Genomic DNA, 27695 nt, shown 5'->3' on the forward strand with positions numbered 1-27695 from the left:
TCTGTGCCTCGCCATGTAGAAGTTAATACTCATTCAACAACTGACACTACACCAAAGAAAGTTGATCAGTTTCCATGTCTGCATGAGATTTTTTTTAATCTAATTGTGACCACTAACCACATTGTTTTTGTGATAAACTGTAGAAACTATCAGAGGTTAAATAAATAAATAAATAAATAAATAAATAAATAAATAAAAGCCCCACCTAACAGGCATCATGGTCAAGGTCTTTGAGGTCTAATGAAGATGGAAGCCATACACGTTCAATTTTAGTTCGAGTATGTCAATACAGTTTCAAGTGGATCCATATTACTGTGTAATTACACTCCAATGTTGGATGGCCCCAGCCAAATTCACCTTGCTTTCAAGAACAATGAAGTGTTCGCACATTGTATACAGAACAGCAACTAGGTTAGAGCTTAGAGAACTGAAGAAAAGCTCAGCTTGAGCCCCACTCCACTGACCTTCATAGAAGAATGTTATCACACAAGCCACTACCCCATTTAATTCACAAGAAAACATGCGGACAATTTATTTCAGGCACGGCTCTGCAGATTCACCAAAATGTTGTGCAGGTTGGTTTTGTTTCATTGAACATGCGGATACACTTTGAATGGAAGACAGTTCAATCTATTCTTTGATCACATACTGTATATTTGAGGATCTTTTTTCACTGCTTCTCAATAAAATACAATGCTCAGCATTATATAACTTTAGCAACAATGCTTTGAAGGCCACTTAAATGTAGGTTTCTCTTTAACAAAATACAAAAATGTCTTTCTATGTGAATTAATCTGATTCTGAGTATTGATTACAGATGTAGACAGAATGATCGGTCCACTTGTGACACGTCTTTCACATTTCCACAACACTACTGCTCTTATTACCTAAGAAATGTTATTAGCTCCATCACCGCAGGGAAGACATCCTCCGCAGTGCCTGTTAATGTAGAAAAGGGCCAAAAGAAAACGAGACAAAGACTTGAAATAATCAAAAGTGGATGGTAACCAGATTTCATATTTAATATCATTCATATTCAGTTGTCATAAAATACTTCACATATCTTTTTCAAAGACAACGATTCAACAGGAAAGAAACAAGACTTAATTTATCTCGACGAATGCTCTTTCACATTCTGAGGATTACAAACAAAGATCGAATTTAACCTAAACCTAGCCTAGATCCCTCACAAAAATACTTTAAAGCTTGGATTTTTTTTCAAATGTAAACACCCTATCCACATTTCTACAAAATGTTCAAACAAATGGTACAAAAGAGCCAGTTGGGTTCGACAAAGTCTAACTTAATTCTGTTTTGAAAGGCATGACTGAGGTTTCCTGGACGTAGTTTATCCTTCTTGAGTCCTGAAGCTTGGGTGCCTCACTCCCGATGGACCAACACAAAGAGACCCAACATGAAGAGAACAGCATACTGTAGAATGAAAAACACAGGAGTTTTAACAAACCAGACGGAAAAATTTGAAGTAGATGTCAACTTGGACTGTGTGTGATCGGCTGGACAAACTTACTTTGAACTTGGGGTAATCATTCATGAGAATGGTGACTATTCCAATGTATGGCACAAACCTGGAGATTGATAAAGGAAATTTCAATAATTCATAAAATATTTCAGTTTGTAACCCATAGCATTTCCTATGGTACGCATAAGGTAAGTGTTCAACGTTCTAGTAACCTGTCACCAAGTCACTGATGGTAATTGCGTGTGCCATTGTGGTGAAGCGGTTATGATTCAGGTGAGTAGAGGGCTCTTATTTTCTGCTGACGGATATCTTTTGTCCACTTTTGCTTTAATCACGCATCATGCAGAGCAACTCGTAAGGTAAAGGTGTTTTTTGTCAATACAATTAAAACCCCGGGGCACTGTTACAGAGTCATGTTCTTTGTTTGGACAAAGTGAGTCCAAGGCGTGTCAGGCAGACCTCCCTCTCATACATCTGGACAAGCACTGAATTAAAGGATGGACTCCCTGAGTCTCTCCCAGTTCAATAAAAATGAACAGCAATGATAATGGAACAAGGCAATCTCATGTCTCAAGCTTCTCAAGCCTCATCTGTCTGTCTTAAACCAAAGACAAGCTATAGGTCTGTCATACTCGACTCCATTAGATTGTACAAGTGTTGGTTTGATTGATGTGTCCGCCGCCTCACAGATAAGCCTTTGTGACACATATTGTTTCCTCTAACCCATGGACTATTGAATTTAATGCATATTCTCTGCCTGACTTTTAAAACTGTAATTCATTGCGGCTTTGAGGTGATCTTGCTGACACTTGTGGCATCTACTATAGAGCAGTCCCATTATGTTATTAAGAAATCTGCACTATTACATTATGGAGAGTACCTACCCTCTAGCTCGTCCCACCACATCTTTTTTCTCCAGCCAGTGTTGGCCCTGCTTGTACAGTCCTCTGTCATCCACTGCATTGTTGTCTCCTTTGGTCAAGAACTTAATGTCTCCATTTTCCCTGTGGGCAAAGTGACAGTGTGATTTTAGACCAAGACTTTTTCAAAATATCTCTGCCTGGATGAGGATGCATGATAACTGTGAAATGTCACAGAAGACTCTCTGACTCTGTTGACTTTTAATTACAGTTCAACACTATAAATGGTAATCTCAGGTTTGATAGACAGGAATGGGACTCTGAGGGTACAACATGATCATGGACGGTACCATTAATAAAGTATTTGTCGTACTTTTCATGGATCTTTAGTACTCTGTGTACTATTGGGATCTCTCTGCCCTCTATCCTGAAGACGACGATCTCCCCGACTCTGATGGGATCCTCTACCCGGTTGGTCAGAAACAGCAGGTCTCCTCTGTGGAAAGCTGGCTCCATACTGCCACTGAAATGACAGACAGATACACACTATCAAAATTAGTGAACACAATTTAGATGAGAACTTGAAATAATATGTCATGCCAATTTAATCTTTGTTTCACAGACATTATCCACAACTTTGTGGCAGCGAGAGTTGAAGGACCTCAAAATAACTACATGTTTGCAGTGTGGAAAGAGGAAACAAACTCGGTCTAAGAGCAAATTGTTTTATTTGCAAAGCCACAAGGAGGTATTAACAAAGCCTTTAAACATGAATGCTCAACATTACATGACTCTGATTGGGACCAAACCATCAGCTGCATCAGGACATCCCTACCCACCAGTGGTCAAACTGGTATTATATTGCTTGCATTGATTATGACCAAAGCTAATATGACACGACAAAGTTAAATACGTGTTTCAGTCCAAAGAATGACTTCACTGAAAGATCATCTGGTAGAATAAACATTAATTACGGGGATTTACAAAGCCATACAATAATTGAAACGGCAGTCTGATCTAACGCATCCTAACATGATCAATAGGTCAACAATTGATCAACAGCTTGTTGTGTGCACATTGTTACTGCTCACAACACACTACTGTAGAATAGCGTTACAATACTGGATTTCTAAGTTTGATAGAATACCTTGAAATATCCAGATATATGTTGTGTATCGAGATATGGTTTAAAAACATTACTTTATTATATCTTTATTATCACATTAGACCATATCGCCCGGCCTTAGTATGGAGTAAAACTGACTGAAGATGTGAAGATATAAATGGGAGAATGAGAAAATCAATGAGATTTAGTGACTCAGCCATTTCTCCTGATGGATACGTGTAATGGTATAATGTACTTTATAAGTTCACAGTCGCACAACCAAAGCTCTCAACCTGTCAGTGTCCTCCAATAATAACTTACAGCTGCCTGAGGGAAAATGTGAACAATCGTGTGTACCGTTGAGGTCTGCGGCTTTATAAATAAAATGAATAACTGTCCTCTTCTGTGCACGACTGTATGCATATGTCCACGCAGAAGGAAGTTGCTGTGGAGGGGAAGTGACACCAACTCAAATCAACAGAGGTCAGAAATGCCACTTTAAGGCAGAAGAAAGTGTGAATAACTTACCTGAGAACAACAACAATTGGACTCTCACTGCCGGTGACAACCATCAGTCCTTTCCAGATCATGAGCGCAGAGGAAACAATCATACCAAAGTTCAGCACCTGGTAATAGAGCTGAAAACAACAACATATTCACATTTTAAAGCTCAATTGCGCTTATATAACTGTTTATAAGACAGTCTCAGGTAGCTCAAGACCAACTGAGTGGTTAACTATTGGATTTTTACACCATATGTTTGGGATATTAGACTCACTGACTGTGGCTAACAATATGGGGATAAAATGAGGAAAACAGCTAGCTACACTGAAGTCAGGATTAATGCTTAAATAGGGGTTTCTCATGTTTCTTTAGCGTTGAAGTGTAAAGGGGACATACTGAAATACACGTGTGCACACAACAGTTCACTTTACATGTTGCTAACAAGTGACAGAGAGGCTGCAACGTTGAATAAAAGCGGTCGGTGGCTAGTTGTCGTTAGCTCGCAGCTCTCTCTCTCTCGCACCGCTACAAAGAAGCGGACGCTGCAGCGGAGTGAACCAAAGCTCGGGTACGTACCTGCCGCTTATTCATGCGACGAACATCGTCGAGAAAGTCTAAAGACAGCATCGTTGCAAATACTAGCGGGTAGAAAAAGCGCCTAAATCACATGAAAACGTCCGGAGTGACGAGCATATGGATGCACGGTCACAGCCAGCGAAACTTGCATCCGAATCTTCCGGGTGCGCTCAACCGGAAGTCCCGCCCACCCGCGAGCTGCTGTGTTGAGGTGTCAGCTCAGGATACGAGAGAGAGAGAGAGGCCGAGAGCGCGCAGGGGCTTTCCAAAAAAATACACGCGAGTGAGACGTGTTATTTATGAGAGGGTAACAATAATGCGAGAATTACTGTGATTGAAAACAGTAGGAGAGAAAATGTGATTGGGCATATCCGGGTCATGATGTGTTGCAGGCAGCTGGACGTGTTTCAGTCTCTTGAAGATGTTTCACTTCTCATCCAAGAGGCTTCTTCAGTTTTAACCAACTGGAGGGGAGTTGCAGGCTTTTAAACCCTGTGTGGGAGTGTCCTCACAGAGCCGTTATGGACATGTGTGAGCTCTGAGTTTCCGTTTAAAATGTCTTCCCCAAAAACTACATAGTGCACATTTAAATAAGGGTGTAAATAACATCTTCTCAAATAAAAATGGGATCTCTATGGCTACCGGAGACTTGGATTATGCTGGACACAGTTGTATGGAGCCATTTTATGTTGTTCACAGTTGGGTTTTTTGGGGTTCACAGTCTCCATCTACTTCAGTTGTTTAGGAGAAAGCTGCAACACTGTTTTGCTGTGAAGCTCCAGAAATGTTTTGTGGCCTATGGAGGTGAGTAAATAGTGACTACATTTTTTATTTTTGTGTGAACTTGTCCTTTAAAGCTTAGTTTTTGTCAGCTCATAGGTGCTCAAACACTCTGAAGAGCTGTGGGGAAACTGCAGAGTCAGGTGATAGTTCTCTGTGGGTATGGTTGTTAGTCATTCGAACCATTGATTTAATAAAAACAATATAAATGCAGTTTGCAAGAAAATGGTGGTCGATGTGCTTAATAATTTAGGAATATGCAAGTTTTGATGCGAGTGACCCTCTTTTAAATTAGGGCCTTTTAGGGATTAAAACATGATCCACCATTAAGCCAATATCATGTCAGTTGGTGTTAGGCCTTGTTCGTGCATGTTCAAACACAAATCTTTGACAGAATTTGTGCAAACCAATGTCTTGTATTTCCAATAGTCACTTTAAAGGTGCTATTTATAAGAAAAGTTTTCATTCCCAACTCGTCAAATACGGACACATTGGGGTTGTAGGTCAGGACGGCCGCCATCCCAATGCTGCAGTTTTTGAAGAGTTGGGAAAACCAAAGCGTCAGTATTTGACGAGTTGGGAATGACACTCGGAAATCAACTTTTCTAACAAATAGGACCTTTAATCACTTTACTAGCTAGTTGATAACTTTGTCCATCATTTGGTGCTGAGCAGGTGGCACTCACTGAGTTTTTCAGCCCTTTTTTCATTGCTGTCTGCTGCTGATGCAAACAAGGGCTGATGAGAGCAGTGAGACTGAATCATAAATGCTGATAAACTCTAAAACACTCATGAGTAGAGATGTTAGACTACAAGCAACCTCTCTCAGATTACACATCATTTAAGCTATTGAAAATGTAAACCTTTGGAAAAGCAGTTTCAATACAAACAGAGCCGTCTTTCCTTTTACAATGTTAAGTCATGTGAGATAGGGTTTACAATCAGTGGCATGGTTATTACGAGTCAGTGGATATCACAAACCAAACAACCACCAATAAAAAAAACAGGCTGAATTCATAATTGATGACATATTAATGGCTTAATTAAAGGTGGGTAAACACTATTCTGCAAATAAAACAGTGCGTAAAGTGGATTTAGGCGCGTTTACTTTCCACTACAACCTTAATTAACACCTGGACCGTCTCTTAATCTAAATTTAATAATCTAACTAACAAAAAAAGAATAAGTGAGAAGCTTTCATCATCAATAATTATTAACTACTTTCTTTTATCTTGGGCCACATCCAATTTCCGAGAGGAAGTGAGTTTGACCGAGTAAGTGATAACATTATTAGTGACCACACCCGAAACCCACAAGCCATTTTTTTGCTTGTTGACCCAGCTTGTGGGGATTATTAGCAAAACATACTGTATGTCATAGATTAATGAGCTGTAATTAAAACATCAGGTTTAATGTCAGCATTTATATGACTCAAACTTAATTGTATCCCCCCCAAAGCTCATTTTAATTTCACAGTATGTTCTGAGACTGTGTGTTCTTCTGAACTGTGTTGTGTTTTTCCTTGATGCAATGTGTTTCAGCAGCACTGTTTGGTTTTCCCAGGGAAGCGTGCAAGGACACGTGGATCAATAACGGCAGAGGTTACGTCACGCTGACGTTGTGTTAACATTTAAAAAAAAATGTTCTGTCTACTTCTGTGGTTAAGTTTTATATTTCTCCACTGAAGAAATCATTTATACTGTATTGTGCATTTATAATTGTTGGTGTGTAACATATGATTATTCATCATTCAAGAATATCCTGAGAAGTAGTATTCTCATTTTTTCCCAAATAATCCAGTTTTTCTTACCTCAAAGAAACACCTTTGTGTTTGTTCAAGTAAAACAAAAAGTCTGATTTAATTTTGCAACAAAACGTTTCAGTTGTATGTGCAATCTGTGTTGAATGCATGAATATCCAAGGGCACTTACGAAAGAACAGCAGCTGTCAAGTTCCCACAAGCAGAGTTCAGGTATTCATTCATTTTAATGTATCTCTTGACAGCTTCTAAACTTGAATTGTTATTTTTATTCAACGTTTTTGTTTGTTTTTATTCCTTGAAGAGCAATATGTAACTCAGCTTTACCTGTCCGCATTCATACCTTTATAGTGTTATTTTAGTGTTTAGTGTGTTAATGCTGCATGCAAAACTGAGTCCCACAGTTCGTCGGCTTTGCACTCCATTAGTTTGTTGTGATCTCTTAACATCTTACATTTGTCATGCTTCATACAGAGGATTTTGTGGTTGCTGCATATTCTTTGCTAATTGTAATGCAACTCTCATCTGAGCAGGTGATACCAACTTTTTTTATGATATTAAAGAAGTGTGTTTTTTTTTACATCCCACCAAGAATCCTGAGCGATACTGTGAAAACCATAATTAGGTCGCCCACTCAGGAAAAGCCTTTTTAATTTGAATATTCCTACTAAAGGGTGAATATCTGCTATTTTTGTTCTCTTCTTTTTGGCCATGTGTGCAGCAGAGAACTCTTTTACTCCCACTGCAATATGCATGTTAAACAAGGCAAAATAGACACTACTCTTTTAATGTAGCTTTGCACACATGCTTTGAAGTGTTTAGTGCTTTTATGTGAGTCTCATGGGTGTGAATGTTTTTTCATGTTGTTCAAGCCCTAACTGAAGGTAATTTTCTGTCATTGTGTGAGAGACAATAAAGTTTTTGAATCTTGAATGTTGTTTAAAGGAGACCTTTTACGCTTTTTAATTTTTTTCCTTGCCTTCGGTGTTTAATATGTTCATGTGCATGTAAAAAGTCTCAAAAGTTAAAAAAGGTTAAAGTCCGACCAGCAAGAGCTCCTCTCTCCCACAAAAATCACTGCACCTGAAACGCCTCATCAGTAGTCTTGCCTTTATTCTGTGACTTCTTGACATCACTGCGTCACCATATCACACATTTTCATAATTTATGCCTGTACTCACGATACAAGTGAAGCTAACTGGAAACTGAAAACATGACAGAGCCAACTGAAGACATAGTGAGCAGTGTTGTCTCAGGCTTGTGTGAGCAGGCCAATCAGAGCAGACTGGGTATTCCAGTGAGAGTCCTTAAAGAGACAGGAGCTAAAACAGAGCATTTCAGACAGAGGAGGAATACAGGGCTGCAGCACTGGACAGAATGAGAAAACATATGCGTTTTTTGTAAACCTATTCTAGTATTAACCCAAAATAAAATTATGAACCTGAAAATTAGCTTAATATATCTCCTTTAAGTGGTTTAACGCTGGACTGTAAATTCTTTGTGTGCAGTTTTTCCGTGACAGTCCAGATGTGTGAATTTATGAACGTCTCAGAGATCAAGCTAACATTAGCTTAGAAATTGAGTCGGCTAACTAATCGGTTAACCAGCTTCCAGCACAACACAGAAGTTCCTCAGAGCCCCAAACATATGACAGATACCTCTTTACAACCAGGTGTCACAAGACTGGGTGGCAGTGATGAGCTGTATTCAAAACATAACCTCCATTTTGGTTTCATTCAGCAGCATATGCGTTTTCTTCTAGTTTCCTCACCTCCTCTTCCTCTGCAGTATATTTGAGAGGGAGACTGCACAGCACTATTGGCCAGCGCTACATCATGTGCATATTCATGCATCCAGCATTTAGACAACACTGATTTTATTCAGATGTAGCCTTTAAGGTCGCCGGTGAGAGGAAATAACGTGAGATATGCATCTGAATGTCATTATTTAATAGTCAGCAAAAGCATTGCTGCGATATGGCAGATTAACTCAGCACTGACAGTCAACTTAGCGATGGCACAGAGACCAGTGGCCGCCTGCGGCTTTTGGTGGACCGGAGATAAAACTTTTTTCAAATGCCAGCTAGTCTGTGGCATTTAGGGATGTGTGATCCTTTTCATATAATCTGCCCAAATGGTCACAACTACCCTGGCCCGCCAATGGTAATTGAGGTCATTTGCGAACAACGATGTGAGGTCAGAATCACAGGCAGCCTTGTGAGAGGTTGGATCTTAGCTGCCACACTTTGCCAGCTGCTCTTCCTGTTTTACCATTTTATTTCATGATATCTTACTCACTGTACATTCTCATTGTGCGTCTGATGTTGTACCTCACGCACATTGTCTGAATGTTAAGATATTGTTCTGTCTCCTGGCACTGTTGCTGTTGCTATTGTTATTTATTCAATGCTATAGAAATGAAATGCATATAAGATTTCCTGTGACAAGCGTATTTTAACATGCTGCCACATAACGAGCATAATGTGTTTAATGTGCTCAAGACAAGGGCTCTGAGTGCGAGCTCTCCACACTAACTCAACATTACGTCCTGTTAAATGAAATGGCAATTACTTAGACTTAACTGTACACACAAAATTACTACAGTTGAGGACTAACAATTCTCTCATTTGCCGTGTTTTATCATGGGTATTAATGCAGAGATTACTGGGAATGATCCAGTGCTCTTCATTGCATTCCGTCAGAGCAGCAGGAAGAGCTGTGCCAGTGCATCTTTTTCTCTGTAATTTTTGCGCTTCGCTCATTATTTTTTCTGTCATGCCTTGAAGGAAACTCGTTTTGATTAAGGTACGTCTCATTGTCTGAAATTATTCCTCTCAGTCAAATGTGATTCTTCAAATAGAAGGCGACACTGACAACGTGAAGAGCTCTCAGTGATTTGAGTTCATTTTCCAAAATAATATAAATTTTACGTATTTTTGTCCATAATCAAACTGTAAATTAATTTTTGTGTATATTCTGTGATAAGTGTCTTTTTTTGGAATAAGAAAATCAAGCTTATTACATTGTATCCCCCTCTTTGTAAACCGCTTTGCTTGTTTATAACAGCTGATCTGGTGAATATTTGGCTCATGAAACCCTCAAATATAACATAAAAAGTGTAAAAACAGTTGTATTTACACATGTGTTAACCATTTAATCAAACATTCACTTCAGTATCTCCACATAGAGATTTGACAATGCGAGTAGTCCCTCTACTTGTCTTGTTTTCATCAATGGTAAGGTGATTGAACTAACAGTAGGTGGCAGGAGTGTCTTGTTTCATGACAGGCACGATCTTCTCCATGTTGCCATCACACCTCAGTTACACAACATGCAGTCTGTTACCCCTGCAAGTCATCATTTGCAATACCTCCTGTGTGGCTGGTCCAAACATACACCCACATCTTCTACATGGCGTAAATGAATGGAGTGAATCAGGTCACGTGGTGGAAATCAATGAAATAATGAGTTGCTGACCAGATTTCATTCAGTTTTGTTCTATTTGCTGTGAATTAAAGGTATGTTCTCATTGTACCAGGCGATTGGTGAAAATGGCAGCATGTGAGAAATACGGACTTGATAAAAGCATCAGCTCCCACCCACTACAGACTGTCATCCCGTCCTTCTGTCGACAGCATCAGACTCTCTCACGCTAACTGGACAACATCAGAAGTGACACTGAGCTAACTTTTTTGTTAAGCGTACATATAGCTTTCCCGGCTCTGTTCACACTTGTGCGTGAGCTCCCCACTTACATAAACGATGACTCACTAATGACTGGGAATCACAAATGATTATCATGATGAAGTTAGCCTTTCACCCTGTAAACACACACGCTGGTTGCAAGCAACACTTCATTCTCTAATATCTGTGAGGAATCTGATTTGCCCCTGAGTGGTAGAGCTGTTCAGCATGCGATGGGTGTCAGAGGGAGTCTTTTTTTACTCCACCCACACAAGTCTTCTCTCACGTCAGATATTTATAACATGCTACGGAATAAAGCGATGAGTCCTGTAGTGCATTTATTACGAAGGCATGTTATTTTTAATCCTAAAAAAACAATGTACTCTGGATCTGTAACTGAAAGGCTCAAATATCTTAACAACTATCTGATGGATTTTCGTGACTTTTTCTCAAGACATTCATGATCTCCAGAGGATGACTTTTCATGACTCTTGCAATCCCTAGACCTTAACTTTAGCACCACCATGAGCCTGATATTTGCCGTTTTTAGTGAAATGTCTCAACAACTGTTGGAGGGCTACAGCGATGCCAGATGGGAAATGTCGCACCAGAGGCTTACAGTTATTGTAATTTGGGGGAAATTATCATACATGAGTCATAACCAGGCTTACAGGTGTATTCACAACAGCTCAACTTGAACATAAAATAGTTTGGTGAGAATGTTCGAGCATCACCTCCAAGCATCGTCATAGACTACACCAAGTATGATTGGCTGAAAAGAGGTCACATGAGACTTATAGCATCCATATTTTTCAAATTAATTAAAACAAGACAGCGTAGATTAATATTAGCGCCACAAAATGGCCAAAAAATCATACATTAGGGGCTTTTTTTGGGCCATTATTGATTGTACATCGTACAGATGGCAAAATTATTGTTTAAAGGAGACACAGTATGCCAATTTTCAGGTTCATTTATAAACGCGTGTGCATATATGTATATATATATATATATATATATATATATATATATATATATATATATATATACATACATATGTATAGGTTAAAATTGTTACATCTGGACTGTTGTTGTCGGTGGTGTTTTTGTGCATGTGTGTTTGGTCTCCACTCCACTTGCTGCCAGATGATTTCGTCAACCAGACGTGGTACATGGTCTCCTTGTGAAACACTCGTTCTCTTGAGCTTCTCGTGTCTTTTGTTTTTCCGTCAGTGATCTAACTCTGTTTCCCCTCAAACTCCTCCAGTGATCAGTCTACTCCTGGATAAGCTTCCGGGCCTCACCACGGCCCGGCCTCCCACACCTCTGCCACCAGCCTGCTCCACCTGGGATTCCCTGCGTCACGCTTCACCCGAGCTTTCAGCCCATACAACCGTGAGTCATCTCTCCTCCCCGGTGGAGCCACCAGCCTGAGCCCCAGCCCTCCTCTACCACCAGTCTTCTCAACGTGCTCAATGAATACCTTTAACCATTTCCCTGTTTCTGGTGTCCAACAAATATACTATGACAGATCGTAACACATCAGTTTTCTCATACTGTCCAGTGCTGCAGGATTATATTCCCTCTCTGTTTGAAACGCTCTGTTTTAGCTCCTGTCTCTTTAAGGCCCCTCCTTCTGTTGGTGCGGACTTTGACCTTTTTAACTTTCAGGATCTTTTACACGCACAAGAACCTTTAAAACACGGAAGGAAAGGGAAAAAAAAGAAAATCATATCCTTTAATTTTGATAATTATAGTTCATCTGGCAATGCTGGAGATGAATCTTAGTAACTGAGATCTCTTCACTTTTTATCTGGTGCCATCATTTGGCCGGATTTCAGTTTGTCCAGTTCTTTGGTTTATGATCAAACACCCGAAAAAATGAAGCACAGTACAGTCTCACAGAGCTGCTCGCATGGCTGTGGACACTCAATGTCTGTCTTTTGTCTTTCCAACAGGTCCAAAGGCTTGTCATGTTTTAAATGACCTTGTCCTCGTTCCGAAACGTCTGTGTTGTACATTCATGCGCCACTTCGATGTTACTGGACAGACACAGTATGGGATACTAGAGGATATTGCTTTGACAGAATACTACAGCAAAGTAGATCAGCTTTACAACTTCTGTAAAATTCTGATGTAAATGGAAAAACATAAACAATAATATAATGTAGCTCCACTAATATTGTCTAAAAGAATCCAAATATGGCGAACCTTTTTGTAGATAAATAATGAATGCATGTGAGTATGTTGACAGAAAGAAATGTGACGGAGTCGGAGTCCTTTCAGATAACAGGAGTCACTGAGATAACACGGGTTAGTTATTCTTTGTAGACGATATATATGATAAGGAGTGACTGAGTGGGATGGCTTTCATTACAGCCCACTCCATAATATGCTAATTTCTATTAAAATGACAGTCGGAGTTTTAAAAAGCATGTCATGCACTTTCACAGCGTCTCCAAAAGGCGTAATCATATCTTTTATTTTACAGCCAGTTGCATTCAAAGGTGCAGTTTCTAAAAACGCAGTGCAATGTAGAACAGCAAGTAAACATGACAGGTTACAATATAAAAGCACAGCACCGTCAGCCACTGTACAACAGTGTCATGTGAAGCTACAGTCGGCTGGATACATTCCTGAAAAAAGGAAGAAAAAATATGTATAAATGTGCTGCACGTGTCGTCCACGGGTCTTCTTCTATCGTCTTTGTCATGGTTTGACTTCAGTTGACATAATGACGCCTACATTCACACAAAGGTGACTAAAAAAAATACAGGTTTGTGCTTTTACATTCAAAATGACACATAGACTACATATAATGCCACTTTTCACTCTTGCACATTCATTTAGTACAAATACACTGACCTGAGACTGGGATTCACAATCTGTGACCTGCTGTGGTACATGGATTGATAGAATACAAACCCAGGAAAGCTTCTACTCACTACTACACTGTGATTTCAAGCCTAAGATTTGCTGAATGTAGGACACAATAGATAATCACCACAACATGTGAAGGCATCAATCCACAATACGTGATAATGACAAGGAATGCTGGCTGTTAAAATGAATTGATCAAGCCATATTATTTAAAGGGTTGAAGGATTTTAAACCTCTCCCAAAACGGCGTTGTCGTCAGCTTTCTTTATTTCTTCCAGTTCCTCTTGCACTGTTTTGCTGATACAAACCCAACAGTGAACCATTTCTGGTTTCGGACTTCAAAAAAATCAGTCAGGAATATCCTTGATCTTTAATGAGACTCTATTCCATCTTAACAACTTTGGGAGCGTCAGCAGCTTTTTGTTGAGTGGGGGTCTTTCTGCCTTCTGGCTCAATCTTCCTTGGCAGTCGGGGGCTGCCAGCAGCTTTCCTGCCGGTCTGGGGGCTGGAGGAGCCAGCGGCCATTTTGCGTTGAAGTAACGGGCTCCTGGAGCTCTTGGGCTTTGTTGGCGTCAGTAAAGACTCCATGACCTTCAGTGACCGCAGGCTGAGCAGCCCACAGAAGTAGTTACACTGGTGCTGGGAGACAAACTGCTCAAAAACTTTGGGATTCCCTTCGACGGGTAGACCTTGATGCCTGCAGCAACACACGCACACACAAAATGTTATGGTTGTAAAACATAAAAAGTTAATTACCTGTAAAATTAGGTTTTCACAGCGTAATTTGTAACATAATACAAATTTACTCACCCTGTTGATTTGACTGAGACTCCAACATTGGTGATCTTAGTGTCAACACCTGCAAAACAACACCACGTATTTACTTCTGTTTTGTTCAGGTAATATATTCAAACATGACGGACCACATTCAATCCAGCACAAATATAACAGGAGGAAGAAAAATTATTATTATAAGATACAAGTTTTCAGCACATAACACTGGTATGACGTAATGAGTTTTGTTTGTTGTTAGCACCTACATGTCTGACAAATTGTTACAGACCCGGGAATTGCATTTGCAACAGTGGTGGTGACTCAGAAACTGTGTGTAATGTTGCTTTAAGGCAAGGTTTTCTCAATCCTGGTCTTGAGGGTCCTGTGTTTTGCATGTTTTGGATGTTCTCTGCCTCAACAAACATGATTTAAATAAATGGGTCATTATCAGGCTTCAGCAGAGCTTGATGACTAGCTGATCATGTAAATCAGGTGTGTTGTATCATCATATTCTTAAGTCTATTACCCACAAATGAGTGAAAAATAGATTCTACATTGCTCTGTTGAATCAAGGTGTCGGTTTACCTTCTAGCCGCGTGAGTAGCAGATTGCCGTTGGTCCACTGAAAGATCCAGTGCTGCAGGGCGCTGCACTTCTGTCCCACCTCAGTGCCAGTCCTCATATCTATTCTGCCCGTCTGATCCACGACAGAGTATTTCTGATACACTCCCGCCAGATCAGCCTCCACTGTGGCGTAAGGAACAGTGTTTGCAGGTCGGTACATCAAGTAGACTGGAACCACCCTGCGTAGCAAAGATTTTCATGATGTGAATGACCTTGAGAGAGGGTTTCATGGTCCGTGTGCGGTGAATAATACTCAAGAGGATGTTAACGTTTGATGAAGAGTAAAATGATTGAACTCACTCTAGAGAGGGGCCAAAGTTTTCAATCCGTCTTGCCTCTGCCGTGAAGATTTTGCAGTATTCACGAGCCAAGTTCTGAATTTTGCACTCCTGTGAAGAACATTGGAGAATAGCCAGTTAAGATAAGCTCAACCTACACCCGCGTGATTATTCATTCTCCATTTGATTAGTGACACAGTAATCCTACGTAGGTGGCAGGAATGGCACCTGACTGACTCTCTTTAATGCTGGATATGTTAGTTTTGTGAATGACATATTTAAACTGAAGAAGATATAAATAAACTACACAATCAAACCTTTCTTACATACCTGCTTGATAACGTCCAGGTTCCTGTCTATCAGGCCGCTCTCTCCTTTCCCTTCATAGGCGATAGGGTTGCGTGCTTTAATGATACATGTGTTTCCAGACTCGAACACAGGCTCCAGACCATAAATGACTTTTGCCCTCCAGACTTTGTGTGAGCAGCCATTACCAATTTGAGATTCCTGCATCATTATACGGCCAAAGAATTTGTTGCCCCAGATGCCAGAATCAGCCACGCCCTTGCTGAATATCATGGGTGTCATTTCGATTTCTTCTCCAACTGCATGCAGAGGAATGTAAGAATGGCAGTCAGAAAAACATTTGGGCTCTGACACTGGAAACATACAGCTCTAAAGAGGTAAAATCATCATCTTACCACCAAGGTCCTCACGGAGGGACATTCCAGCCAAGACTGCAACACAGTGAGAGGGAAGATGAGACTTGTTGTGGTCCAGTAATGCAAGGAACATTTTTATTTATGCCAAATGTAAAAGGGTACATACTATCTGCACTAAGAAGACAGTCTGTAGAGTCTGTCCCATATTCATTAACGATTGTGCATCCGTAAACACCAGAGTCTCTGGACGATGCCTGGACAATTGCGAGATTGACCTGAGATTCATCGCCTGCACTGAGAAACAAACGAATAATAAATAACCCAGAATGCAACAGAAAACATGTGGTTAAACTCAGTATTATAAGTGATCAACATTATGTTACATGGAATAAACTATTTTCCTTATGAAGAATATATTAATATAAAAACAGCAACATGTACATCACGACAACATTTTCAAATATTAAAGCTGCAGATGTACTTTACATCACTCTGGGACTTACTTTCTTTTAATCTGAGTAATCCTCTGTTCATTTTTGAACCACTGGATTGTAGAGTCACTGAGAACGTTGAAGAACTGGCACCATAGTTTAAGGTGTCCTGAGGAATCTGCAAAGGTTTCGCCCCTGATCTTGCGAATAACTTGAGGAGCTGAAGGGAAAGAGGTCCAACACAGACAACATGATGAAGATACACAACCTTCTATGTTCTAACTATCAAGTAACCAGTGTATTATATACTTTATGTACTATATGGTATACACTTCCCACATATGATAATACTGTACTGGGTCAGCAGGTCAGCAGATATTAGCCTATTGCACATATCTCAGTATTGGTGTGTACATCATCTGATAAGTATTAAGACATTGCAGTACAGAAATGCCAAACCAGGTTTGAGGCCATTTAGAAACATTCACAATTTTGTCCACCAGACCACTGACAAGTTGGGAAGCTCAAATGCTGGGAAAATGTTCTGCTGCTGTGTTCCGGGTTGCAAGTCGTATAAACTAGTATCTGACAAAGTGTTGTCATTTCGCCACTTACCAGTTGAGTTGCAACAGAAAAGATGAAGGGTAGTGAAACCCTTAAGGGAGAACGAGGCATATTTCAAGGTAAAACAACATATTAGATAAGATGAGGTGAGATGAGATTAGAGAACGTTAGCATTCAACCACTTCCTAGCAGACATTACCACTTGATTACATCCAGTGTGTTTTACTTCCAGGTTTAAATAAATGTGTCCAAGATGTGTGTTCATGTAACACTATCAAGCTGGTGGAAGTGGTTGAATACTGACGTGTCTAATGGAAGCTAATTGGTTATCAAACATGTAGTTTTATCTTGACATATGGCCCAATACATATCCAGATTTTCATTATCTATTGTCTTTTCAGTTGTTGTGGTGGGCTTTTTTTTCAGATTCCCTACGTTTATCGGACGTGCAACCTGGATCACAGTAGTATGACGTTTGAGCTTCCCACTCTGAGGATGATGTCAGAGGAAAATGGCCACCGTGTGGACATGCTCTCTTAAAGCAACAAAGTCTTCAAGGAACATATAAAACTAGTATTCTGACATAAAGGCCATTTTACCTTTGAATGGGTCCTGCTTGTTTTTCTCTGCAGGTTTCCCCTCAGTTTTGGGGCTGTGGATCTCCTCACTGGGCTGCTGGCTTGGTGCTTGAGTCTCAGGCGCCATCTTTCTCCTGCTAAAGAGCGGTGAATGCCTTTCTGCAGGAGAGCTTTGCTCACCAGGCAGCTGCAGCAGAGGCGAACGTCGTGACAGGCTCGGGGACGTAGAGAGGGTCGGAGGACTTGGAGACAGCTTGCTGCTTGGTGTGGGAACTTCCTTTTTCTGGGTTTGGTTATCAACAGATGATGTGGCCTCCGAGGCCTCTTCAGGTTTGGCCTTGGGTATTATTATTTTGCGTCGGGCTCCCGAGGCTAGCTCTTGTGCAGTAGCAGAAGGAATGGGGGAAGCACAGTTTCTTCTCTTTAACGATGGACTAGCCTCGGGGGCTGGATTACGTGAAAACACCTCAACCATAGAGCTGTCCTGCTGAGTAAACTGAACATTATTCTCTGTTCCAGGCACACTTTTAGTGGGAAACCTTTGTACACTCTGCAAAGAACTGTTTTTTGCGTTGTCTTCTTCCATTTTGTGTTGATCTAAAAGTGTTTCACTAGTCCCTGTTTTGGCTTTAATTTCTGGAGTTAAGTTTTGTATAAATCCCATGTCTTTTCCTCGAACTGGTTCGTCCTTGGCATGTTCCAAAACAGTAATATCTGACTCTTGACTTCTGGCCTTTATAGGTGTAACTGTGAGGGGAGTCCCAGATTCTTGACCGACATTTTCATTTATGTTTGAAACTGATCTATGGGTCAGTTTATCCTCAGAAGTCGATGGAGTGTTGTGTTTGACATTTTCACTCTCAGAAAGAGGAACACAATCTTTTGCCAGAATTGATGGATTAGTACCTTCATTATAGTTTCTGGCACTGCCATGAAGCCGTGCAGGCTCTAAAGTCTTGCCAGTGTCTACAACAGAGATGGGTGGGATTACAAGAGGCTGGACAGGTGGTGAAGTTGCATCTTGAGTCTGAATTTGGTCCTGATCAGTTAAATTGAGTTGATGATAAACCTCCATAAGTGTTTCCTTGATGTTTTTAGGAGGAATTTCGTCAATTTTTATTTCATTTTTCCTCACAGACTTTTGCACTTCTGATTTGCGTTTGCCATCATCAGTTTCCGTAGCTGGGGTTGGGTCTTGTACAAGGTCAGCATGGAGCGGTAATGTGGTCAGTGAATTTGCTAGGCCAGAGTCAAGAGCCTTTATTTGGGCTCGTAAAAGTTCAGCTATAGATATAACTTTTGTTACTGGTTTTTGAATTTCCTGGAAGTCGGACAGGTTTGTGTTTTCTGGGATTGGGAACGCAGGCTTAGATGTATTTGACTTCAGATCGTGTAATTCTGAAACACCGTGTAATTCTGAAACACCTTCCTCCACCATTTTCATCTTCTCAGTTTCTTTCTTAGTTGCATCCACATTGATTACATCAGTGCATTTACCTGCTGCATCTTTGGTCTTTTCGGTCTCAGTGTGGTCAGTCACATGTAGATCAGCACTTTTAGTCTCCATCTCAACTATCTTCTCTTTTGGGGCCACACTGTCAGACTGCAATAATAACTCACCTACCTCCTTACCCTCTACCTTCTCATCAACTTGTATTTCCGTCCCTTCAACAGTTTTTATGGCTGTATCAACTTGGCTTTGCAGGGTGCCGGGCGAAACGTTACACCCACCAGGGTTCTCACCACCGCCGGGGCTTTGGATGGATGACTTCTGTGGGTCTGTAAAAAGGGCCGAATGGCTTTCATTTGATCCCCTGGAATGATCCCATGTGTCCTGTGTTATTTTGTCAATGGCTGCTTGAGGACCAAGGTGCAAAGAAGGGGTCTGGATGTCATCTGTCGAGGTATCTCTCTCTGATGGAGCCCTTTGTGGTGGTTGTGCGTCCGTCGTGCAATGGAGTGGAAGCTCAAGGTTGACAGGTGCATCATTCCTGTTCATCATTGTATGGGCCTGTGTAACCTTGGATAACACAAGCAGAGGTTTCCATGCTGTAAATACTTATTCCTTTATCCCTGAGTATGCTGGACATGGATAAACACATGTAATTTTAAAAACAGCAACAGTGTAACCAGCAACACACAGTTAACAGAATGGAAAGACCTGAGAGCAAAAAGGAAATATATGAGCCAATGAAAAGAAATTGTCAGTGATGGTAACAAGAAACCTTCGTTCACCTATAGCTTACCTGTAGTGCTGTTCTGTTTTGGAGTTGCCAAGTCTGGCCTCTCTCAAATATAATGTAACTAGATGGCACTCATGGTGCTCAGAGCGCCAAAAAAATACATTACATTGGTGTGAGCAGTTTCATGTAGGAATTATTTTGTATTTCTGCAGAAGGAAGCATGCATCTAGTCATGGATCTATTGAAGAGGAGGCAGACATCTCCACAGCCAATATCTCCATGACTCAGCAACTCACATCAAAACAGTCTAGATGGATAAATAGATCTTACAGCTAAGGACAAAAATGTGTATTTTTGATTTTGGGGTGAACTGTCCCTTTAAATATGTCCCATGCTAGTGCTTGCATTCATGTTGGATGAAGATTAGTAGAGTTGAGAGAGGCTTGAAAACAAATATTTTTGTCATATTTACAGACAGTAACATCCTCACCCTGGATCCTAATCCAGCACATCAACGTACACTTGTTTGAGACAAGAACGTTAGCTGAGCATCAAAACCCCATTCAGTCTGTTATTGAGCTGTATCCCTTTTTAAATTAGCAGATTAGAGAGGTTCCCTGTGTCATATGCCTTTCCATCATGGATAACATAAGCCATAATAAAGCACAAGGGTCATTCTCTGTGCCTCATTGTGACATTGTGTGGCCTATTCACATGTAAGGTGGCTATTTCATGTTGAAGCATGGCCAGAAAGGAATGCGAATCATTTTAAGAGGTGCTTCAGCTGTGCAGTGTCTCGTCTCAGCTCTCAGAGTCGTCAGTCTTCGGCCACATAGCCGGAGTCAGGGCGATTGCATAAGCAGTGGACAACAAAGGTTCACAATCCAAATAACAGAATACGTGTCTTATCCTAAAAACAGGCACATCATTTCTTTATTTCCTGTAATGTTATGTCCTGATATAGTGTATGTATGTTACAGTTACATACACATTACATCCCTCTATATGACCTACATTATCAAACGAGACCATCAGCGAGAAGATTGGCTATTTCTGTATGATTATTATTCTTAATGCCTGACACTGGGCTGGATTCAGACTTATGGCAGAGTACTCGCAGCCCAGTGTTACTGTGCTACACTAACACTACTTTTGTCCAAAGGGGCGCCAGAATCAACAAAAACTAAAAGTTCCTTGTAGGAGCCTTAAGCTTCAGCATACATATCTGCTCTAAGGCTACAGTCAGCAGCTGTTAGCTCGGCCTGGCACAAAGACTTGATACAAGAGGAAACAGCTAGCTTGCTTCTGTCAGACGTCACTTTGTGTTGTTATATCTAATGTGATGAATCCATTCTGAAGCTGAAGAGCAAAGACAATAATTACCATCTGATAGAGAGATTGTCAGATTCTAAGTATAAATCCAAATGATAGGAAATGCTGCGTTAGTCAACACTCAGACCTTTGAACTTTCAATATCAAGTGCACTGCATTAATGTACCTGTTGTGTCTGTCAACATGTGCGTCATTTAATTCTTGTCACACAGCGGGGCATACTTGTAAAAGCTATAAATACCTGCAGGTTGCTTGTGTTACTGATGAGGCCTGTGTTGGCAGCACAAAGCTCCCATGAGCTCATGCAAAAAGGCTCACTCACCTCACTCGGCAGCACTGGCCGAGGCACAGACGCTCTTTTTTGGCAGGGGCTTGTTTCCCTCTCAGACACCAGATCTCCAGCCTGTTCGCATGGACGCTGGGGTAAATCAGTCCTGCTTTCACACAGTCCGTTCACTGACTCGATGTCTCTGTGTGTTAGGGATGCACCGGTGGAAGTATTTGACCTGTCATCAACATCCATGACTGTAACATGTTCTGTTTTAGAAAAATCCTCCTTTACGATGCTGGGGGATGTTGCTGCAGCACGTGACTGTAGTTGTGTTGAGGTGATGTGTTCTTTATCTTTACGTCCAACTTCCTTCTCGTGCTTTGCAGCTTGTTTACCTTCACTTCCTGACACAGAATGACTTGTGAGGGCAGCAGGAAGCTGTTCTTTCTGTGAAGGCACAGTTACCTCAGCACATATGTTGTCATCCTTTGACGGCCTTTCAATAAGCAACACTTCTGATTTCAGTTGTTCTGTCATGTTTCTGGAGTGTGAATCCACAACTGATGAGCTAATAATGTTCTCTACTTCCATGACCTCTTCTGAATTCCCCTCTGACTGTATTGAATCTGTGCAGGCCGGAGCTACAGAGGTGACAGTCTCATCTTTGGCCCTTCTCTCCTCAGATGCTCGCTCTCCCGGTGTGTCTGATTTGGCAACTTTTGCACCGTTAGAAATCCTAATCTTCTTTTTGACAAAGGGAGTTTTGGGGTGGTGTGCGGTAAAAACTTTCTGAGCGGAGTCATATATATATGTCCCGCTCTTGTTACCATTTTCACTGATGGTCTGTCCGTTAGTTATAGCAGACACTGCTCCATTGGTGATGGGAACCGGCTTTTCTTCCACCTTTTCCACAGCTGCCTCCGCCAACCTGGCCTCAGCGTCTGCAGCTATAGCCTCATGGCTCTCCTCATTGCCCTCATCCTCCGTGGAGCTTGGCGTGCTGAGGAAGGCCTCCATCGTGGAGCGGCGTTTCCTCTGTGTGCGGTCTGGACTGATGGTTCGTAGCGGCTCCTGGTTTTCTTTGCCTTCCGCTTCCCTGCGTCTGTTTTCAGCCCTTTGTTTGAGCTTGGCAAAGTAGCGCTGGTGTATCTTGAACTCGTTCATTTCACCCACCTCCAGAACACCAGAGCAGGACACGATGCCTTTACAGTTGCTGGCTGAGGCCTGGTATATAGCTGCATCCTCCACAGTGCAACTGCAGAGGAAAGTCAATTTAAGTTGCCTTAATTAAAACGATATCAAGCAAATTGATTGACATGAAGAAAAGTAAACATTGCTGACAAGGATAAACTGCTATGTTGGCGAAACTCTGTTTAGGGGATAAGCTCTTTTAGTAGGTTTACTTAATGGCAAGGCACTCTCTTAGTATTTTGGACTACATCACAGCAGAAAAAGTTAAAATAATACACTACAGTTTTGTTGCCTTGAAGGCCCCCCTAATCAAATATTTAAAGGAGACCTATTATGCTCATTTTCAGGTTCGTAATTGTATTTTGGGTTCCTACTAGAATAGGTTTACATGCTTTAATGCTCAAAAAACACATCAGTTATCTAATACTGTCCAGTGCTGCCCCACTGTATTCCCCCTCTGTTTGAGATGCTCTGTTTTAGCTGCTGTCTCTTTAAGGCCCCCCTCCTGAATACCCAGTCTCCTCTGATTGGTCAGCTCACACTCGCCTGACCCAACACCGCTAACGATAACAGAGCAGCTGTGCTAAATCAATCCTTCAAACACCAAACTAGCCATAATACCATAATAGGTCTCCTTTAAATGTGTCTAAGTGGAAAGTTTGCACGGACTGACACAAAGGTATTTTCTTGGTAAAAGAAGTGCAGTCAGTCAGCGTTTCCCAACATACGTACTTGTAAATGTGCAGGAAATGGTTTTGTCCATTGCGGAATATTTCATATTTCGGTAGTCCACAGTATCTGTCTAACTGCACATCGTCCTTATACCAAATAAGCTGAGGAGCAGGGTGTCCTGAAAAATAGAAATAAAAAGATCTGTGTCAAAAACAAAGGAAGCAGTTCATATTTTTGTCGTATGTTTCAAATGCTCATGATGCATGACACAGTTTGCATATTGAGCCTTCTTTCAGATGTAGTACATTAAGTCCTGTAAGTTGTTTTTAAGTTGTTAATAATATTCATTCTACATTCTGATGTGTATGCTACTTACATAATATTAAGTGTTACTACACAATACGCAATGTTTACCTGTAACCACACAAGAGAACTTCACGTTGCAGTTCTCGGACACGGCTCTTGACTTGAGGGTTGTTTCGAAGGAGGGCTGAGTGTCCTCAGTCAACTGCGCCATCATACTGCAGAGTGTGCTCCTGTGTGACAAAAGGCAGCCGGTCAGTCATGTTGTTAACTTGTTATTGTAACTTGTAGATGAGCAGTTTTTAGAAATTGCAGCCTTTAATAATTGAAGATGTGATTTTTCTATCATTCTAGATGTGTTATTTGTCTGACCTTGCCCCCGTTACTTATAGATGACATTCTTCACATTAAAGCGCTGGTGATGAAGGTTAATGCATGCAGAGATGATTTCTGATTAAAACTCAAGATTTCTATAGAGCTTTAGGGATACATATTGCAGGGCTTCAAAGCAACACACACGGTTTTAATGATACATTTGAGAGTACCTCAGGCCAAATTAACACTGAACACCTTAACGCTCCCAATTGTTAGCTGTAGTCCCTCCTGCATGATAGTCAGTCAAGCTATCTTTGCCTTTGCTTTATTTTTATAGGTTGAAACGTTGTTCTACTTATATCTCTTATGTCTTGTCTGGCTTTTTTATGGTTGTACATTGTCATTTGTTTTTTTGACCCGTTTTTGCATGTGGGGTGTGTATAGTTTGTTTGTAAGTGTATTTTTTATGTTTGTGTGATGAAAATTAAATGTAATTATATCAAAAAGATTTCAAAAAAGAACAAAAAATGTCTTTAACTGTAGACAAATGTAGAAACATCCTCCATAGTTTCAATAAAAGGAGGTAAATTAATGTTTTGAGCTAGCTGGAACAAGACGATCCAAATTTACATAAGAGCCTGGCTGGGGCTAGTGATTATTGAACGTTAAGAGAAAAAATAAACGAAAAATCTATAAGCTTATTAAATATTCTGGGTATTTATATCGTCACCATGCCTTTTGTATTTTTATTTACAGTGTCATGATCTGTTCATCAAACACAGGTTTGTTTGTTTTTTTATTTATGCCGACAATCACATCAATACAAATGTTGAGTAGTTGTTTCTTGAGGCAAATCTTACGCATACAGACCACATGAAAAGGAAATGTTTCTTGCCATCTTTGACTTCAGTTCAGCTCCGTATGACTGAAATTAGATGCGTCCTGAGAGAGGTCTAATAAGTCCACATGACATTAATCATCGAAATGAAAGTAATCACCCGAAATATAATGGGTCAAGAATATTGAACCATGAGGAAATGAGAAGAAGAAGCAACATCACACACATACTGTATTATAAAATGAATGGATGCATATTGTATGGCTCTCCTATACACACACACACACACACACACACACATATATACATATATATATACATGCACTTGATCCATGTCTGGTGTTGACATCACTTCAGTGTTGGTTCAATGCATAGTTAAAGAGTACTGTTACACTTCACTGCATGTTTCTCATGATTAAGCAAACTAAACAAGACACTAATACTGAAGACAGTTGCACTAACATGATGTACTGTCCATGCGATGTGGTTTACAGCCTACATGCGCTTTGTACTGCTGTTCATCTTGTTGACATTCAATGCTGACCTACTGCAGATATAAGACAAAAACACTGTTGTTATATGTTGATTTTAAAATACTTTACCGTAAACAGGTTAACATTATATCTGTTAATTGGTTTAGACATGCTCAATTTGGAAAGAGTCAGGAGATGACTTTTGTTGTGATTTCGATTGATTGAACAAAATAGTTCTCAACTGTGAAATTTACAGTTGGCAAAAAAAGAAAGCTGTGATATCTTTTACATTGTCATCATATTTTTTGGTATATTTTGCCATATTTTTACAGCGTTGTTTCAGGAATTCTTGTTTTTCTTGTAGTTTTTTCTCATAATGCTCATGATGCTTCAATACCCATATCCATTTCCACGCATCTATCTTCATATCGTTTTGCAGTGATAACACACCTGAATCACATGAGCAATGGTCTTGTTAAGGGCCAACAATGAGTCAGAAGAATCAAAAGACTAGTTTCCTTAAATTCTTAATTTTAGGATGGGGTACAACAAAGACAGAAAGAAAAAAGACAAAGGGAAAAAACTGGACATCAGGGCAGTATTAAACCAATCCTGAGTCATTCATTGTTACTTTGATATGTTGCTGTAATAGCTGCCTTGTGCTACTGGCTAGAAGAGAAAAATATTAATTGTTATCTTTATAGTGTATACCTATCACCTGAGGACGAAGAACTTAAGAAGTTGGTCCTAAAGGTCAGCACCTTTTGTTCCATGAACAAATCTTTCCATGCAGAAGCTGTTGTGAGTATATTGCTCGATGTGCAATGGGGCCCATGCTGCATAACTGAGATGCTGTTCTTAATCAGCAGTTTATTTAAACTCTGGTGACCATGGCAACAAACACAGAAATAACATGCCCCACACGTACACCTCAGGTTAGGAAAATGTTAAAGTATTGAAGTGTTATAGAGCCCATGTTGGACTAACATGATCCCGACAGAGGGGTTTCAACAGGTCGCTCAGCACACTGGCTCAGTGTTGTACCTGGTTTCTGGCCTCACGTTCGAGAGGTAGCTGCAGCCGCCGGGCCGGCTGCTCCCGCTGCTCCCACTGCTATCATTCCCATTGCTGGATCTTCCATTGCTAGAAGAGGAGCGTATCGGTGTCTTCCGTGAGCCCATTTCTCACCAGATAAAAAAAAAAGTTGCTCCAGAAAAAAAAAAGAAGTATTTGTGCCACCTAATTTGTGTTTCCAGAGAGATCAGTAAGAGCTAAAAGAGAACAAAGAGTGTGAACATGAACACTGAGAACAACAGAAAGTTAAATTACAAAAACTGTTTTTCTATAGTTAAGATTGAAAACACAAACATTACTGGAGATGCTCTGTAAAAATACACCTCTGACCTGTTCTTAATCTACAGAACAAGTCTATTTTACACAGTTAACTCACCATTCACCGGTTTCTTGCCCTCCTTTGACAGATACCCCACAGCACTGACTTAAGGCACTGCAATTTCCAATCAAACATGAGCATGCGTAGGCTGTTGGACTATTTATAGTTGGCCTGCAAATAGGCACAAGAGCACATCCAAAACTTGCCTTTGGACCATTTTATAAAAAACAAAAACACCAAAAAATTGCCAATATAGCCATGTTGTAAAAGGTCAGAACAGAAACAAGAAGATCCTTTTGAAGAAGAAAAATATCCACAAGTCAAATACAAGGTCATCCCGGGTTTAGTAGTTCCCCGAATAGGAGGAGAGGATTTAAAAACCGGGGCGAAGAGTTTTTTCCTGTCTGTTACCAATGCATTGCATGCGCTCAGAGAAGAGGGAGACCACTTGTGTGGTCAGATCTGTGTACAGACTGTAGTGAAGAATCATTTGAGCCTGTCAATCAGGAGAATGACGCATTCACTTTGAAGTGCGTGAATATGAGCAGTATATTCTTTCAGTCGTCCACAGTCACACGAGGTTACTTTCCAAACATCAAAAAGTGTGGAGTTACAATGAGCTCTGTTTACCAAGGCACTTGTTGACACAGAGTTACAAGCAAGGGCTTACAAAAACAGCACGATTTGGCCCCATTTTTGGAGGATGAAAGTACATTTTCTTATCATATCATATTAAATAAGATGGTGAGACCTACCAAGCTCTGTGGCATGCATTGTCCAGAGTGACAATTGCATTGTATCCCCAGAGAAAACACAGTAGGAATAGAGCAGCCTTATATAGGCAGATCCCACCGACTGCCAAAGAGCTCTTATCTCTACACAAGCATGCACACACACACAGTCATCCGCTCTCTCTCTCTCTCGCACACACACAGACACAGACACAGACACACACACAAATCAGTGATTAGCACTGTAATTAGTTGTATTTTTGTACTTACTGTATGTGATGTGTTGATTATTTTTAAACATGAGTCACACACATGTTTACGTAGCCTGTCGACTTTTATGTTCTCATCAAACAAATCATAATTAAGTACAAATTAAATTAACCTGTAAAGTTGAGAACAAAAAAAGCTATCAGTCATCTTAAAGAGGGTTTTTTTTTTTACCCTTGAACTTCCTT

At 40.5% G+C, this 27695-nt stretch overlaps 2 protein-coding genes across 2 annotated transcripts; both read right to left on the bottom strand.

Annotated features, from left to right (window-relative positions):
• Nucleotides 1-997: 997 nt before the first annotated feature.
• On the bottom strand, nucleotides 998-4666 carry sec11a (SEC11 homolog A, signal peptidase complex subunit). Its single transcript, XM_073465072.1, has 6 exons — nucleotides 4526-4666; nucleotides 3974-4083; nucleotides 2714-2863; nucleotides 2365-2484; nucleotides 1529-1586; nucleotides 998-1431 (listed from the first exon to the last, which is right to left on the bottom strand). The coding sequence occupies exons 1-6, from the start codon at nucleotides 4574-4576 to the stop codon at nucleotides 1381-1383; spliced, it is 540 nt and encodes a 179-aa protein (XP_073321173.1). The 5' UTR covers nucleotides 4577-4666; the 3' UTR covers nucleotides 998-1380.
• An 8538-nt stretch (nucleotides 4667-13204) lies between these two features.
• alpk3b (alpha-kinase 3b) lies at nucleotides 13205-27214 on the bottom strand. Its single transcript, XM_073465179.1, has 14 exons — nucleotides 26567-27214; nucleotides 26161-26387; nucleotides 23602-23723; nucleotides 23248-23365; nucleotides 21376-22579; nucleotides 17560-19558; nucleotides 16469-16616; nucleotides 16132-16259; nucleotides 16005-16040; nucleotides 15634-15908; nucleotides 15326-15414; nucleotides 14987-15204; nucleotides 14438-14486; nucleotides 13205-14324 (listed from the first exon to the last, which is right to left on the bottom strand). Exons 2-14 carry the CDS (start codon nucleotides 26295-26297, stop codon nucleotides 14009-14011), a joined length of 4839 nt encoding a protein of 1612 aa, XP_073321280.1. The 5' UTR covers nucleotides 26298-26387; nucleotides 26567-27214; the 3' UTR covers nucleotides 13205-14008.
• Between the last annotated feature and the right edge of the window lie 481 nt (nucleotides 27215-27695).

Source organism: Pagrus major, chromosome 4 (genome assembly GCF_040436345.1).
Source record: "Pagrus major chromosome 4, Pma_NU_1.0".
Taxonomy (NCBI): domain Eukaryota; kingdom Metazoa; phylum Chordata; class Actinopteri; order Spariformes; family Sparidae; genus Pagrus; species Pagrus major.